This window comes from Delphinapterus leucas, chromosome 17, assembly GCF_059928025.1.
Source record: "Delphinapterus leucas isolate spDelLeu-1000000601 "Yukka" chromosome 17, BTC_Dleu_Yukka2, whole genome shotgun sequence".
In the NCBI taxonomy this organism is placed as follows: domain Eukaryota; kingdom Metazoa; phylum Chordata; class Mammalia; order Artiodactyla; family Monodontidae; genus Delphinapterus; species Delphinapterus leucas.
Genome location: NC_143145.1, coordinates 1,357,935 through 1,375,029, shown reverse-complemented (window position 1 = coordinate 1,375,029; position 17,095 = coordinate 1,357,935). Strand labels below are relative to the sequence as shown.

Genomic DNA, 17,095 nt, shown 5'->3' with positions numbered 1-17,095 from the left:
CGTGTGTCTGCTCGGACAGTTCATTTCTGAGCGTTAGACAAGAGCCCGCTCTCGGGCCCTGGGAGGGGTCCCCCTTCCTGCAACGCTATCAATTACTTAAAGGATTTATGGTGAAGTATTTGCGTCACTGTCGCAACTTTCACTTCTGCCACATGTTGCTTAAACATTTTGAAGCTGTTACTAGTTGTTTAGAGGTAGGATTGACATATCTTTGTGTTATGTTGACTTTTTATCACTATGAAATACCTTTTAGTAATATTTCTTGCCTTAAAGTACACTTTATATGGCATCAATAGGGTGAACGAGATTTCTTTGGATTACTGTCGGCAGGATGTTTTTCTCACCCTTTTTCTTTTCAGCTATTCTGTGTCCTGATTTTTAAAGTCAGAGTTGTAACCAGTTTAGTGTTATTTTGTATCCAGTCTAAAAAATTTTGCTTTTACTTTGGAATGTTAAGTCCATTTACTTAACATTTACTTAACATAGAACTAACATAGTTGGGTTAATGTAGTGCAGCCCTGACACTTGGTTTCATTTTTTTTATAAATTTATTTTATTTTATTTATTTATTTTTGGCCGTGTTGGGTCTTCATTGCTGCGCGCGGGCTTTCTCTAGTTGCGGCGAGCGGGGGCTACTCTTCGTTGAGGTGCGCGGGCTTCTCATCGCCATGGCTTCTCTTGTGGCAGATCACGGGCTCTAGGCACGTGGGCTTCAGTAGTTGTGGCACATGGGCTCAGTAGTTGTGGCTCGTGGGCTCCAGAGCACAGGCTCAGTAGTTGTGGTGCACGGGCTTAGCTGCTCCGTGGCATGTGGGATCTTCCCCGCCCAGGGCTCGAACCCGTGTCCCCTGCATCGGCAGGCGGATTCTTAACCACTGCACCACCAGGGAAGTCCCGGTTTCTCTTTTTCTAATGCAAAGGCCTGACCTCAGCTTTGCTTGCCAGGCATCCACTCCCAAATGACTCTCTAGATTAAACACATTGCCAGCTACAGGACTAGGTAGGAGCCAGACACGCCCACCCCCAGGCTCCTTTGTTTTAGAGCTCTTAGTTGGTTTCTATAACTCACCATCCTGGGCTCTAGTTTCTCCTCTACCCATGCTTTAAATCCCCACTCTTCTGTTTTAAAGTCACTAATAAAGAGTGAGCCCACCAAACCCTAGGTCCCCACCCTCGACCCCATAAAAACAGAACCCCAGGCTAGTGCTAGCACACTCTCCCCAAGACCTCACATTGTGCCTCCAGGTATGCCTCAGGGTCTGTGATCAGCTCAGGCACAATTCTCTGATTGGTTGACGGTGAGGTAAGAGGGTGGTTAACATGATCAATCGTGAGGTGCTTGTAGGTCTGGGGCTCATGATCATCAAGTAGTTTATTTCTTCCATTTGGTGGTGATTTTAGCATCCATAAAACATCTCAGGAAATGTGCATCAGATACTGTTATCTGGGTACTTCAGAGAGGAGCTACAGCAGAGGATATGGGGGGAGGGTCTGTCCCAGGAAGACCCCAGAGGGTCCTGCTCAGTTACACGGACTTATCACTCCTGCTTCTCTGCCCTTCTTCCTAGAGTTCCATGTTCCCATTTGTAATCATTTCACTTTACCTTGAAGAGTTTCCTTTTTTATTTCTTGTGGTTTGAGTCTGCTGGCAATGAATTATCGCAACTTGTGTATAAATCAAACTCTTTTGTTTTCTATATCTCTGAATAATATTTTTGGTCGGCATAGAATTCAGGGTTGCCAGACTTTGTCATTCATCACTTTCAAGATACAATTTCATTTTCTTCTGGCTTTTTTGTGAAAAGTCAGCTTTAGCTCTTAATCGTCGGTGCTCTGTAGATACTGCGTCTCTTTCCCCCGGCCGCTAAGAGTATTGTGTTTTTTGGTTTTCAGCATTTTGATTGCAGTATCACTAGCTGGGATGACATTCTTTGCGTTTATCCTGCTTAGAGTTTTCTGTGATCCATGGATCTGTGAATTATCTTTCATGGATTTTGAACAATGTTATCTCTTCAAGTATTTATTTATTCCCTCTTTCTTCCCTGTGGTACTCCAATCTCATGTAAAGTTAGACCATTTGACTGAGTCTCACAGGCCGTTATGCTCCGATTAATTTTTTTCTATTGTTTTTATTCTCTCTAAGCTTCCCTTGGGCTGTTTTATATTGTCCTGTCTCTACCTACGTTCATATCGTCTTCGGCTCCTAATTCATCCAAACGAGTTCTTAATTTCAGATGTTTTATCTTTTAATTCCAGAATGCGACGGTTAATCGTATGTGTTAACTCGGCTGGGCCACAGGACTCCGATATGTGGTCAAACACCATTCTGGATGTTTCTGTGAGGATGCTTTTGCATGAGATTGCCATTCAAATTGGTGACATTTGAGTGAGGCCGACTGCTCTCCATAATCTGGGTGGGTCTCACCTAATCAGCCGAAGGCCTGAATAGAACAAAAGACTGAGCTCCTCCAAGCAAGAGGGAATTCTGCAGCAAACAGTCTCTGGACTTTAACTGCAGCACCAGCTCTCCGGCCTTCTGGCTCTAAGGAAACAGAATTTGCCACCCTAAGATACGTCTCTCTGTCACATGCATTGTTTTCAGCTGGTTATTTTCTGAGAAAGAGCAGACATGGGAAGGGGTTCTGACCACCAAGTAGGAGTTGACCTTTTGTAAGAAACATTTACATTTATAAGGGAAATCTCCATTTGGGATGACCAAATCTCTAGAAACTCTTATCATTGGAGAAGGCAATGACTTAAATCTGCATCACAATCCTGGTCACCTGCCATAACTGACTCTCCCCACCTTCAACGACCTGTTTTGTCTTTAGCTGAGGATGGTATTTAAGGTGAGGGCTGTGGCCCCTTTGGTGAGTTACTCAGTTTTCCTGGGTCTCTCCCATGTAGACATGTTGTTAAACTTCTGCGAGATTCTCTCCTGTTAATCTGTCTCATGTCAATTTCACCCTTAGACCAGCCAGAAGGGTACAGGAAGACTTCTCTACCCCCCGCCCCCACCCCCCACAGCCCATCCTGAAGATTTTGGCCCTGCAGCCACTTCCTTAAAACAAATCTCTTTTTGTTTCTATACACATTCTATTGGTTCTGCTTCTCTGGAGAATCCTCGCCCATACAGAGAATATTTATTTGATTTGTTTCATAAAGTCCTATTCTCTGTCAAAACTCTCAGTTTTTAAAGTCTATTATTGAACATACTTGTCACCGTTATTTTAAAGTCTTTTTCTGTTAACCCCATTATCTGGATCGTCCGCTGGTCTGTGTCTACGGCTTTTCTCCCCTGTTGCTATCGGTCACCTTGGGGCCTTGTATAAATAAGAGCCAGAGGCCACGCATACCTCTAGTAGCGGGTCCCTCGTTTCCTCTTTTACCAGATCAAAGTGCATGAAGTATTCACCAGGTCAACTCCATTACAAGTTGAGCTGGGTTGGGCTGGACCGCAGCTTTAGGAAACTCATACGCCCTCCTGTCCCTCTCCTCCCAGGCTTCCGGTGGAGACTCGGGCAGGCGCGTCTCCTGGTCCTGGAAAGCGCGGTAGATGCCCTCCACGTCTTTGCACCCAGCTTTGAAGCCTCCCACTCCCAACTCCTGCGGCCGCTTTAGACTCTGGCAAGTCTCTTCAGAGCAAGGTCAAATGTGTGTTTGGAGCAGGCCTCTTTCCTCGGGTGGGAACTTGGCTCCTCAGGGCCGTGGAACTGCCGCGGACGTCACTCTTCCTTATACACGCCCCGCCCTGGGTACCGCCGCCTGCATCCGGGACTCAGCGCGCATTCTGGTTTTTCGTAGGTTTCGCTTTCCCGGAGCTGAGCGTGCTCGCCCCTCCTCCCTGGGTTGTGGATACAGTCTCGCTGATGGTTGGCAAATCCCCAGGAAGAAAAGACAGGGCAGGCTGGCAGCGTCGGCTCAGCTCGGGGGACTTCCCCACCTCTGGAAGCCAGTCCACTTGGTCCTTGTCCCTCTCAGCTCCCCAACACGTTTACTTACGACACCTGCAACCTGCCTGTTTTTTTCTTCTTGGTCCAGTGGGAGCATGTGACCGCCAGTCTACTTCAACCTCGCAAATCCCGGACGCCCTCTGATGGCTACTGAATTTTATATGCTTACTTTGCATCCTGACTCGTTACTGATTGTTTTCCAAATATGTTACTTTTATTCTTTATTCTCTAGAATTTCCAGGTATACTGCCGTATCACCTACAAATGATAGATACGGTTTTACTTCTTTTTCCATTCTAAAGCCTGTAATTGTTTATTGTTTTCTAACTGTATCAGTGAATACTTCTGACTGAATTTCAAATAGTGATGGGAATGCTTTTCTTTTAATGGGTATTTTTTTTCTAATGTAAGATGATAACTTTTTTTTGAAAAAATACATGTTAAAGGGCTTCCCTGGTGGCACAGTGGTTGAGAATCCGCCTGCCAATGCAGGGGACACGGGTTCGAGCCCTGGTCCGGGAAGATCCCACATGCTGCGGAGCAACCAAGCCCGTGTGCCGTAACTACTGAGCCTGTGCTCTAGAGCCCGCAAGCCACAGCTACTGGGCCCGCGAGCCACAACTACTGAGCCTGCGTGCTGCAACTACTGAAGCCCATGTGCCTGGAGCCCGTGCTCTGCAACAAGAAAAGCCACCACAATGAGAAGCCCACGCACTGCAACAAAGAGTAGCCCCCGCTCGCTCGCCACAATTAGAGAAAGCCCGTGAGCAGCGATGAAGACGCAACACAGCCAAAAAATAAATAAATAAAATTTATTTTTTTAAAAAAGTTAAATTTTATTTTGTTTATTTATTTTTGGCTGTGTTGGGTCTCAGTTGCAGCATGTGGGATCTTAGTTCCCTGACCAAGGATGGAACCCAAGTCCCCTGCATTGGAAGGCAGATTCTTAACAACTGGACCACCAGGGAAGTCCTGTAAGATGACAACTTTAAGAGATTATATTTCTCTTGAATATTTTTAATTAAGAAAGGATAGTTTATTCAAAGTTACTTCAAAGTCTATAGATTTACTCCTATGACATTTATTTTCATATCTATTAATAAGATGAATTACATTTAAAAATTCCCTGATATTTAACTATCACTGAATCCTAGGAATATATCCTACTTTGTCATACTGTACTATTTTCTTAAGGTGCTGTTGGATTATGTTTGCTAATATTTCTTTAAGATTTTTGCACTGATATATCTAAGAGATGTTGGTCTGTAATTTTCTTTCTTTTTACAATTTTTATTAGGTTGGTTATCAATATTATACTGGCTTCGTTAAAAGAATTTGGAAGTCTTCTCTTTTATGTTCTCAAACAATCTATGTGTCATTAGGAAAATCTGGTCTTTGAAGATTTTGTAGAATTTTTTGTGTGAAATCATCTGATCCTGGTTGTTTGTGCTGGGGTAGTTTCTTATTATGTTTATTTTCTACTGAAATTGATCTCTTTAACCTTTCTCTCTCAACTGGGATAAATTTTGCTTAAGTGTATTTTCCTAGGTAGTTATCCCCTTCATCTGAGGTCCTGTATTTGTAGAAGGGTATAGGAAATAGTCTGTTATCATTAAAAATTTTTTTTCTCTCTTTCAATAATTACTTCACTCTTAGTATTTATTATTTGTGTATTTGTACTGTCCCTCTTTTATTGATTAGATTAGTTAGTTGCTCATCTAGTTCTTTTAATTTTTCAGAAAACCGAGCTTTTGCTTTATTAATCACATCTAGGCTTGTTCTCTGCACATTTACTTCTGCTTCTAGCCTTATGATTTTCTTCTCCATGCTTTCTTCTGTTCGCTTTCGTTCCCCCCCCCCCCCACTTTTTTTGAATTGGGAATTTGATTCGTGTATTGTCATTTTTTTTCCTTTTTTACTAAAATCGAAGTTTAGGGCTTTAAAAACTTTTTTCTGTAGCACTGATGCTTGATTATACTCTTGACTATATATAAAATACTCGGTTCAAATTTTATTTTCTTTATTTTTTTAATATTTATTTATTTATTTGACCGCACTGGATCTTAGTTGTGGCACGTGGGATCTTTTAGTTGCGGCATGCAGGATCTTTAGTTGCGACATGCGGGATCTAGTTCCCTGACCAGGGATTGAACCCGGGCCCCTTGCATTGGGAGTGCGGAGTCTTAACCACGGGACCACCAGGGAAGTCCCCAAACTTGAGGGGTTTTTTTTGCTTTTCTTTTGTTTTGTTTTGTTTAATCATTTCTGTTTCACAGCGTCTTGAGAAGTCTGATACCAACCTATTTTTTTCCCCTACATATACGTTGTGGGTTGTAGGCACTAAGGGACGCTTCTGTATCTTTTACATTTTTTAAATATCATTTTTATTTTATTTATTTATTTTTGGCTGAGTTGGGTCTTCGTTGCTGTGCGGGGGCTTTCTCTAGTTGCGGCGAGCGGGGGCTACTCTTCGTTGCGGTGCGCGGGCTTCTCATTATGGTGGCTTCTCTTGTTGCAGAGCATGGGCTCTAGGTGCGCGGGCTTCAGTAGTTGTGGCACGCGGGCTCTAGAGCACAGGCTCAGTAGTTGTGGTGCACGGGCTTAGTTGCTCCGCGGCATGTGGGATCTTCCCGGACCAGGGCTCGAACCCGTGTCCCCTGCATTGGCAGGCAGATTCTCAACCCCTGTGCCAGCAGGGAAGCCATGTGTCGTTTGCATTTTCTACTAGTGTAGTCTTAGCGCTCACCATTCTAGGTCGTTTTTCCAGGAACAGGTGAGCCCTTTTAGTTCGGGTTTAGGTCGCTTTGTCCTCTTGTTTGCCTGCCTCCCTGCTTCAGTGCCTCTGCTACAGCTTCCGACTTAACAATCTCAAATGCCTGCTCCCTTGGAACTTTGTGAGACTTTATTTCTAAGCTGGTCTGTACGTTTTCCTCCATTTGTTTCCTCACTTTCATCGTTTTTCATCTCATGTCTTCTTTTTATTGCCTACTGTTGTTTTGAGGTTCTGAACTTCTGATGCAAGGTGTTCCTTCGTATTTTCAAATGTTTTGACTCAGGCATGAGAGATTTATTCTGCTTCCTGGTTCGTTTTCTGGGACATTTTTCGAAAAGTTTTATTCTCGTTTTAATTCTTCTCCCTGCAGTGTCTTCCCACAGATGAGCGCGCAGTAGGACGCGGCCTCTTGGCGCGAGACCGCCCTCTTCCGGCTGCGCGATGAAGTGCAGCTGTTCTTGCGTCCGTGGTCTGGTGGTGGGAGGGGTGGGTGCCTGCCGACATCAGGTGTCTCCCTGGTTGCTGCCGCACTTAATTTCCCCTTCTTCTTTCCTTCTTTCCATTGGCCACCAAGCCTGCAGGGGGTTCGCCCCTCCTACTGGTCTGCTCCCCAAGAACGGATGCATCTCCCACTGCTCCTGCATCCCTGCATCTTCTCAAGCCAGGCCGCTGGCCAGCAGCTCTCAGCCTGGCTCCCAGCATCCCCTCGAGGGGAGCTGGACCTTCTCTTTCTGAGGATGGCTTTTGTCCAGCCCATCACTCTCAGACCCTTGGTTCCTTTCTCCCGTTTCCATCCGCTCTCTCCAGCGATACCCACGCTGCACAGCAGGTGCCCCAGGTCCAAAGACGGCTCTGCCAGAAGTTTGTGTTCGTTTTTCTACATGAAAGTAAATGACATCTGTGGTCTCTCCATCTCCTATGCGTGCTGAAGTCATGAGGAGCGTGGCGTCTTGTTCCCTTGCTCTGTTGATCTGAATTCCTTTTCTTGCTAGAAAGAGTAAATAGAGTTGGATGTAGGCAGCTGAAATGATCCTAGGGCCAGAATTCAGTGGGGTTTTTAAAACTTAAGATTCCAAATTTATAATTGCAAATATATAGAAATACAATTGGTTTTTATCTTATAGCCAATGACCCTTCTAAATTCATGGATTAATTCCAATATTTGCTCTGTACATTATGTTCGAAACTCAAAATCCCATGATGTCCAAATGATAAGAAGTTGATTTCTCATCTTTTAAAAAAATCTTTATTTATTTATATTTTTGGCTGTATCGTGTCTTAGTTGCGTGGGATCTTTGCTGCGGCATGCAGGATCTTTTCATTGGGGCACACAGGCTTCTCTTTAGTTGTGGCTTGCGTGCTCTGTAGTTGCACACGCGGGCTTAATTGCCCTGCGGCATGTGGGATCTTAGTTCCCCGACCAGAAATCGAATCCACGCACCCTGCATTGGAAGGCGGATTCTTAGCCACTGGACCACCAGGAAGTCCCTGATCTCTCATCTAAAATGATGATCCCCTTGTTTCTCTATCCAGGACAGAGTGAGTAGAAGGGGTGATAACAAGGGGGGAAGTGTTCAAGAGTTCACCATAAAGATGATGCAAGTTAGAGCTGGTTTTATAATGACCTTTATCAGATTAGAAAGATCCCCTCTATTCTTAGTTTGCTGAGAGAGTTGTAATCACAAATTGCATTGAATTTAACAAATAATTTTCTGTATATATTGGATTATATAGTATGTTTTCCTTTTTGTGGGCCATTGGTGATTTTCCAATATTATGTTTAGGACATGTTTCATTAATTTTCATGGGATATTGCTCTGGAATGTCCATTTTTTGTAATACCTTATCCATTTTTGTTAAGAAATCAAGACTATGCTAACTTCTTAAAATTAATTAGGAAGTGTTCATTTCTTTCCTCTGAAAGAAGCTTGGAAGATTGATATTATCTTTTCTTTGAATGTTTGGAAGAATTAACCAGTGAGAGCATCTAAATCTAGAATTTTCATTTGCAGAAAGTTTCCTTTAAATCAGCTTTTTGAGGTATTATTTGTAAAAAGTAAAATTTATGAATATTAAGTATAGTTTCATGAGTTTTGAAAAACTGTTTTGGCCGTTTTAACTGCTTTGCATTTTCATATAAGTTTTTGAGTGACCTTATTAACCTGTCACAAACGCCACCGGGTTGCTTCATCACACCCGCATCCAACAGCACCATGCGATTTGGGGGTTTCGAATTTTTCACAGATTCACATTCAACTCCATTACGGCATGAAATGACAAATGAATAAATGCACGACGTAAGCCCAGATCCTCCCCCCAGGCATCTCTAGTTCCACCCCTTCTGTGCCCACCTCCAAGCCGGGCCCACGCCCGGGCAGAGGCTGGACAGCAGGGAGGGCTGGAGTGGCACCCAATAAAGGGAGGCTCTGGGTGCACCAGCAGCAAGGCGGAGGCTGCACCTGGCCAGGCATGGTCCCTAGGACGTGCCAGGCAAGAGGGGGCGGGGGACAGTCCTGCTGGTTGGGCCGCTGGGTGGACTGGAGGGGAAATGACCCCAACCAGCTGCACACCCTCATTCATAGCCAGCACATCCTCTCCCTGTGGCAACAGGAAGCTGGGCCTTCAGGGGGTGCCGAGGCCTCCAGAGGCCCAGTGGCTGCGAGTGGAGGTGACCGGCAGCAGTCACTCGGGGGCCAGAGGCAGCCCGTCCAATCCCCCTCTGCCTACTAGTCGCCCCTTTTATCCTTCGGCCCACTCTCCCCCTGCGAGACCCCTGGGGGCAGGGTCACCCACTGCAAATCCAGATCCAGGGCCCACACCCTGCCTGCTCCTCAGAGGAGCTCAAACGGGTGTGGTCAAGGAAATAAAGGCAGGAAGGAAAAGCAAAGAAAGAACCTAGGGAAAGATGCTGGCAGGACATGGCGTGACAAACTGTGAAGCCACCTGACACGCAGGTGCGGGCACCTGGGCATGGGCGCTGCCTTTAGGGGGCAGCCTTGGGAGGCAGGGGTCCCTGGGGGTCAGAAAAGAGGGCAGCCTTTCCTGCCCACACCTGGACTCACGCAGGGCCCTTAGACCTGCCCGGTCTCCAGGTGAGGTTGTGGCCGGGGTGACGGTGCCTCCAGAGGGGACGGGGTCCCACTCCGGACCACCGCCCCTGCCCTCAGTGGATTCTGCTTCTTCATCTGTGCCGTGTTGTTTGGTGACAAAGATTCTTTGCTTGGCCGAACTTTAGTCAGGCTCCCAAACCTTCTCCTGGGCCCATCTGGGCACTTCCTTGTAAAATCCAGTTTTAATAAGAACCTCCCCCAACTCAGTATCCGATGGGGTTCCATCCCCTCCCACCCCCCAGGTGAGGACTGAGCACCTGCCCTGCCTTCAGGGAGATCCTGGTAGGTTTGTTTAGCCAGAATCCCCCTACCCCTGAGGTCTCCTCTTAGTGTTTTTCCATCCATTGACCACACCTGCTCCTTGGCTGTAAATCCCCACTGCCTCTGCTGTATTTGGAGTTGCCCCCAGTCTCTCCCTGCACAACCCCGTCACAGCGGTCCCTGCGCCGGTCTCGAGAGCCCCGCTGAGATTATTCAGTCTCACTGAGCTTTAACGAGTGTCATGGAAGTTTCTTTCTTTAACACTGGTTCTGGCGAGGACAGGTTCCTGGGAACCCCGGGGCCGATGGAGAGTGGTTCAGTTCGCTAGGTGCTGAAAAACAAGAATAAAGGACAGGACAAAGGGAAGAATTTGCAGGGGACTGCGAAGGTGACCTGGGTGGGAAGCAGGTGGGGTCTGGTCTGCACCGTGATGGGAAGAGCTGCCCCTCCACACTCTGTGTCCAGGTCTCCGCCAGGCAGGGGGAGATTTTGGAAAAGAAGCTTGATGGGGCCCAAGCACAGCTAAACTACCTGATAGACCCAGTGGACCCATCACAGGGACAGCCAAGGGGCCCAAGAGACTCAGGTGCAGGAGAAGGATGCCCTGGCCGGAGCTGAGGATGTTGCTGACGACACGTGTCTCGCCGGGCGAGAGGAAAGGAGCTGAGGGCGCGCCTGGCTGAAGGCCCTGCCTGCCGCTCAGGCTGACTCAGGCTCCAGCCCCGTGGAGCGCTGACGAGCTGGGACAGAGCTGGGGGACCTGTGGGAACAGCATCTCTGCAGCCTTGTTCCGGGAGCTCCTGACGCCCTCCCTTCTCCTGGGGTCCCAGACCCCGCCACACACAGGAAGTCATGAGAAAGAAAGAAAAGATTCAAGCCTGTTATCTGACCCCTTCTTGCTGCTCTCCGGACTGCCTGTCCTGCCCCTCCTCCCCCTCCTCCCCCTCCTCCCCTCCTCCCCTCCTCCCCCTCCCCCTTCTCCCCCTCCTCCCCCTCCTCCCCCTCCTCCCCCTTCTCCCCCTCCTCCCCCTTCTCCCCCTCCTCCCCCTTCTCCCCCTCCTCACCCCCTCCCCTTCTCCCCTTCCTCCCTTTCCTCTCCCTCCTCCCCTTTCTCCCCTCCTCCCCCTCCCCTCCTCTCCTTCCTCCCCTTCTCCCCCTCCTCCCCATTCCCCCTTCTCCCCCTCCTCCCCTTCTCCCCCTTCTCTCCCTCCTCCCCCTTCTCCCCTCCTCCCCCTCCCCCTTCTCCCTCCTCCCCCTCCTCCCCCTTCTCCCCCTCCTCCCCCTTCTCCCCCTCCTCACCCCCTCCCCTCCTCCCCTTCCTCCCCCTTCTCCCCCTCCTCCCCACTCCCCCTTCTCCCCCTCCTCCCCTTCTTCCCCTCCTCGCCCCCTCCCCTTCTCCCCTTCCTCCCTTTCCTCCCCCTCCTCCCCCTCCTCCCCCTCCTCCCCGCCTCCCCCCTCCCCCTTCTCCCCTCCTCACCCCCTCCCCTTCTCCCTTCCTCCCTTTCCTCCCCCTCCTCCCCTCCCCTCCTCCCCCTCCCCTCCTCCCCTCCCCCTTCTCCCCCTCCTCGCCCCCTCCCCTTCTCCCCTTCCTCCCTTTCCTCCCCCTCCTCCCCCTCCCCTCCTCCCCTTTCTCCCCTCCTCCCCCTCCCCTCCTCCCCTTCCTCTCCTTCCTCCCCCTTCTCCCCCTCCTCCCCACTCCCCCTTCTCCCCTTCCTCCCTTTCCTCCCCCTCCTCCCCTCCCCTCCTCCCCCTCCCCTCCTCCCCCTCCCCTCCTCCCCCCCTCCTCCCCCTCCTCCCCCTTCTGCCCCTCCTCCCCCCCTCCCCTCCTCCCCTTTCTCCCCTTTCCCCTCCCTCCCCCACTTGCCCTTGACACTTAATTGCCCTGTTTCCTGCTCTGGGCCTGGCTCTTGATGCTTTCCCTCTGGACGGCCCTGCACTTCATCTCTGATTGCCCAACCACCTCCTGTTCTCCAGCCCCAATGATCCCTCCTCCCCCTTGAAGCCCTCCTCCACCTCCAACACCAGACCACTTGCCACCACACCTGCGGGAAGTTTCAGCTCTCCTGAGCCTCCGAGGCAGGGACTCAGTGTGGTCCTGTGTCCCCAAGGTGTGAACCGGGCCCTGTTCCGCAGGGGTTTGTTACAGGAAGAGAAGGATGCATCAGAGCTGGCGTGGGGTGGAGACTGGCGGAGGGGATGCACCCACAGGGGAGACGCGCTCCCTGCCCGCCTTCTGCTCCAGCACGAAGCGGCCATCCTCACGGACCCCAGGAGACCCTCCCAAGAGCCCGAGCTGCGAGCAGGGGCTGACAGGCCTCCACAGCCGGCCCTCCTTCAGCTGACCCTCCCCAGAGAGCCACGCTCCCTGAAGCAGGGGAGGGAAGGTTCAGGAGTCGTCGGGCTGCGAGAGGGGCAACGCGAGAACCAGGGTCTGAGAGGCCTCGAATGAGGAGGGTCCAGGGCGGAGAGACCGAGGGGATGGGCGGTGCGACGGGGGGGAGGTCCGCACAAAGCCTCCGTCTCTGCTCCACCGCCCCTCTCCCGCCCTCCTGCAGGCTGAGCCGTCTGGCGTCATGGGGGTGCCGGTTCCAGTCCTGTGGGCTCTGCTGGTGTCTTTGGGCTGTGCTGGCAGAGCCACAGAGCCAGGTAAGGGCAGCCCTCTGGGCTGCGGGGGCCTGCGGGAGCTCCGGGGCGCGGCGGGCGCATCTCTAGGCAGCGGAAGCCCTTTGCGCCGCCGGGCAGGTGCGCAGCGCGCTCCACCGCGGCCTGCTGCCGCCCCACAGGTGAGAACCTGAGCTGCTACCAGTGCTTCAAAGCCACGAGCTGGGAGTTTTGCAAGCCCGCCGCGTGCGCCTCCACCGACCGGGTCTGCGTCTCCCACGCGGTGATCATCAACCTGAGTGAGTCCCTGGCCAGCGCTGAAGGGGCCTGTCGGGGGATCTGCGCTGGATCCTTCGGGGTCTCTGCGGGGAGCTGAGGAAGGCTCCCTTCAGGGGCCCCCTCGCCTGCGCCGACCTTTGCCAGATCCCGGTCCTGAGCAGGGGAAGAAGGAGGCAGCCGCTCAAGACTGAGCCCTGGGGGCTTCCAGAGGAGGCTGGCTGGTCTCTTTCCTTCTTTTCGGTTATCCTAAACCAAGCGCCGCTGAGCAGCCTATGATACGATGTAATGCAATGCGTACAGCTGTCATATAATACAATACAACAAGGTTCAATGTAGTGAGATACCATGCACGCAACAGATACGGCAAAACAAACACAACACAGCACAGCAGGGCACAAGGAAGGTGGACTCCACCCACCTTTTCTTCTATAGCTTGGGTTGTTTTGAGTGTTCTGTTCCCTCTGGTGCTTCGTTCAGAGGTCTCTGCGCGTCTCTAAGTGAAGGAGGGAGGGGGTGGACGGGAGCCCAGGCCGGGTGCAGCAAGTCCTCTGGTCACCATCGCTTTTCTCTCTGCTCTGCTTCCCCCGTCTCCCCGGGACTCCCAGGCCCCTGGCTACCCGGGTTTCCAGGCCACGTGTGGTTTCAGGGAAGAGCCCCGACCAGGGCCAGCAGTCCTGAACCCTGTCTTTGCTGTGACCTTGAAGGTGACCCTGGGCAGCTGTGCTCCCACTGCTGTGCAGGGCCTGGCCTGTGAAAAGATCAGGAGAAGGTATCTGTAGACGTTCCAAGACCAACAGTTCTCTGACCCGAGGTTTGGTTCTGGCCTTCCCTGCCCACGGGAAAGCACCCCTCCCCAGGCTCCCCCTCTCTTCCTGAGCGCTGTCTCCTCTTTCCTGCAGGATCTCGCGTGGGAATTTTGCTCAGCAAGCGCTGTGCTCCCCGGTGTCCCAACACCAACATGAAATCTGAATGGTCGTCGGGCCCCGGGGTGCACGGCAAGATCACCAGGCACTGCTGTTCCAGATCTCTCTGCAACAGGGCACCCACCCCGCAGGAGGCTCCCTGGGCCCTTCCAAGGGCGTTCCTGCTCCAGGCGGGCCTTGGCCTCCTCTGGGTCCTGCTGTGAGCACCTTCCCCTCGGCCCCAAAGCCCATGCTGTCCTCCCACCTCTATCCTGCCCCCATCGCTCTCAAGACCGTGGGTGGGACATTCACCCCTGAGATGGTAGGCGGTGCCATCACCTCGCCCTGGGCCCGGCCGCCTCTCCTGTCCCCGGCAGGGGCCCTTTGCTCACACAGCCTGGGATTGTAGCCCCACTCCGTAGGGGTCAGGGATGGGGGCATGCAATGGGCATTTCTCAGTTTGGGGTAACAGCCCCTGTCCTGAACAGAAGCTCCAGGTCCCTGTGTTGGGCAAGAAGAGCCCGGCAAGGCCAGAGGGTGGCTCAGCCCTGGCTCTGGCTCTGACTGGCTCTGTAGTCTCGGCCCCCCCACGTCCGCTGTTCTCGCCACCTCTGTCCCTGGCCCAGGCAGAGTCCTGCAGTGGGACCACGACCTTCACTCCTTCCAGAGACAATAAAGTCGTTGCTTGACCACACCCCCTCTTGCTGCTTCTTCGTCTCTACCCATTGGGCCCAGACTACAGCCCTCTGGCCTGCTCTCAGCAGACTCTGTGGTTGTGCGCTGGCCATGGTTGGAATGGTGGACAAAACTGTCCCTCTGGGCTACAGCCAACCAAGCTGGGGACAGGACCAGCACTGGGCAAGCAGGAGTCACAGGCTCAGGGTCGGGTCCTCGGGAGGGCCAGCTGACCAATGGTGGGGTAGAGGCTCGGAGTCTGGGGCACGTGACAGGGGTCAGTGGTGCCTACCTAGGAGAGTGGGGTTGAGAGATGCTGGGAGGGGACGGCTGGGCGGTGGGGTGGATGGGAACCATGTTTGGTGCACAGGGGTGCTGGATAGAGTAGGGGCTGATGGAAGGCCTGGAGGTGCCCAGGATGGCCCCATGCCTAGCTTGGGGGAGGGTCACCCAGGAGAGGGGCACAGGGGAGGAGCAGGTTGGGACAAGTGGAACTCATGACAGGCTCATAGAGACATCCTGGGGAACATCCAGGGAGACATCCTGGAGGACAGAGAGATAGAGGACAGCAGCCAAGAATCTGTGGGTGGGGGCAGCGTCACCAGGCAGCAGGTCCCCAGAGCCCAGAAGGACGCTGGGTCCACACACCTGTCCCCCAGTCCTGGTTCCTCAGGCTTACCCCACCCCGGAGTCTGCACAACTTCCCCCGCCAAGGTCTGCACACCCCTCCCCCCAGGGTCTGCCCAGCTCTGGGTCCTTACACCTGCCTCCCCCATCGCACACCTGACCCCAATCTCCAACTCCTGGTGATTTCCCCCGTGGACCAAGATGGGCCTGGCCGCCCCTCATGCTCTGGGGCCTTCATGCATTCCCAGTCCTGGGCTAGGCTCCACTCTGTGCCAAGGAGACCGATGGAGTGGCCAGGAGCTCTCTGGATGAGAGTCCCAGAATGCCCAGCTTAAAGTGGGACCTCACTCCCCTTCAATGCAGTTGTGAATTTTCATGCTGAATTTAAACCCCTAGGCTGGCCAAGCAGGCTGGTCACCATCTACTGCTTCCAACTCCCCACACGAGGTTCCTGGCCCATTGAGGCATCAGGAATCTCTGACTTCCTGAGTCGAGGCCAGTCCACAAGGCCAGTGCAGAGGGGAAACAGTCACCCGGTAGGGCCACAGTCTTCTCTCCAAGCTGCATTCTCCTAGGAAATACGTGTATGTGATCCGGGTCAGGGGCCACCACACCCTGTCTCCCCACAACTGCTGTACCAGCCGCTCTCTGCTTCCCTCTCCATGAAGATGACCACCTTTGGAGCCGGGCATCCTGGTCCCTCCTCTGGACAGGGGACCCAGGATTGTAGGCCCTTCTGGGAAACCTCTCGGCTAGAAATCAGAAACTTTGCTGAATGAATGGAGAAATGAGTAAAGAATGAGTGAAGGAAAGATGAAGATGATTGACAACCGAATGAGAAAGGTATTCTTGAGCAGGGAATAGATGCTTCATGAGGGCTGAGCGCGTGAGGTGAGAAGAAGATGGAGCCTGCCCTCAGCCATTCAGCTTCCCCAAGCCCCTCTGACCTAAGACATTGGCGGGTCACATCCTTCCTGGGCACCACGGCCCTCCCCCATTCCCCAGGGCCCTGAGCAACACGTGGCCGCCACGGAGCAACCCAAAGCTGGTCTGAGCCAGCCTCAGGACCGCCAACGTGTGGGCACTGCTATGGCCATCATTAGTTTCAGGATTTTTGCTGTGGATTCTTTGGGGACTAGGTTCTTTTTCACAGTCTCTGCTGGGAAGCTCAGATCCGGCTACAACCTGCACTCCGACAGGCTTCCAGCTTCGTGCTGACACTCAGATGTATCCAATCCCGTCTCCATCCTGGCCACGCCTTGCCTTGCCTTTCTTCTACCCCACCTCCTTCAAAATTATTTGAGTTTCTGATTCTCCTGGTTTGTACTACCTTAACTCTTTTTAAAAAAAATTTTTTTGTGTTGTATATTTTATTTATCATTATTATTTTTGGCTGTGTTGGGTCTTGGTTGCTGTGTGGGGGCTTTCTCTAGTTGTGGTGAGTGGGGGCTACTCTGCGTTGTGGTGCACCAGCTTTTGATCGTGGTGGCTTCTCTTGTTGCAGAGCATGGGCTCTAGGCACGCGGGCTTCAGTAGTTGCAGCACGGAGGCTCTGCAGTTGCGGCACACGGGCTTAGTTGCTCCGCGGCACATGGGATCTTCCCGGACCAGGGATCGAAACCCTGTCCCCTGCACTGGCAGGCGGATTCTTTTTTTTTTTTTTTTTTTGGCGTTACGCGGGCCTCTCACTGCTGCAGCCTCTCCCGCTGCGGAGCACAGGCTCCGCACGCGTAGGCCCAGCGGCCATGGCTCACGGGCCCAGCCGCTCCGTGGCATGTGGGATCTTCCCGGACCGGGGCACGAACCCGCGTCCCCTGCATCGGCAGGCGGACTCTCAACCACCGCACCACCAGGGAAGCCCGGCAGGTGGATTCTTAACCGCTGCGCCACCAAGGAAGTGCCTACCTTAACTCT

The 17,095-nt window shown here is 52.1% G+C and overlaps 1 protein-coding gene across 1 annotated transcript; it reads left to right on the top strand.

The window, feature by feature from the left end:
- Positions 1-12,595: 12,595 nt before the first annotated feature.
- Positions 12,596-14,573, top strand: LY6L (lymphocyte antigen 6 family member L). Its single transcript, XM_089898580.1, has 3 exons — positions 12,596-12,743; positions 12,881-12,997; positions 13,877-14,573. The coding sequence occupies exons 1-3, from the start codon at positions 12,671-12,673 to the stop codon at positions 14,101-14,103; spliced, it is 417 nt and encodes a 138-aa protein (XP_089754706.1). The 5' UTR covers positions 12,596-12,670; the 3' UTR covers positions 14,104-14,573.
- Positions 14,574-17,095: the final 2,522 nt, after the last annotated feature.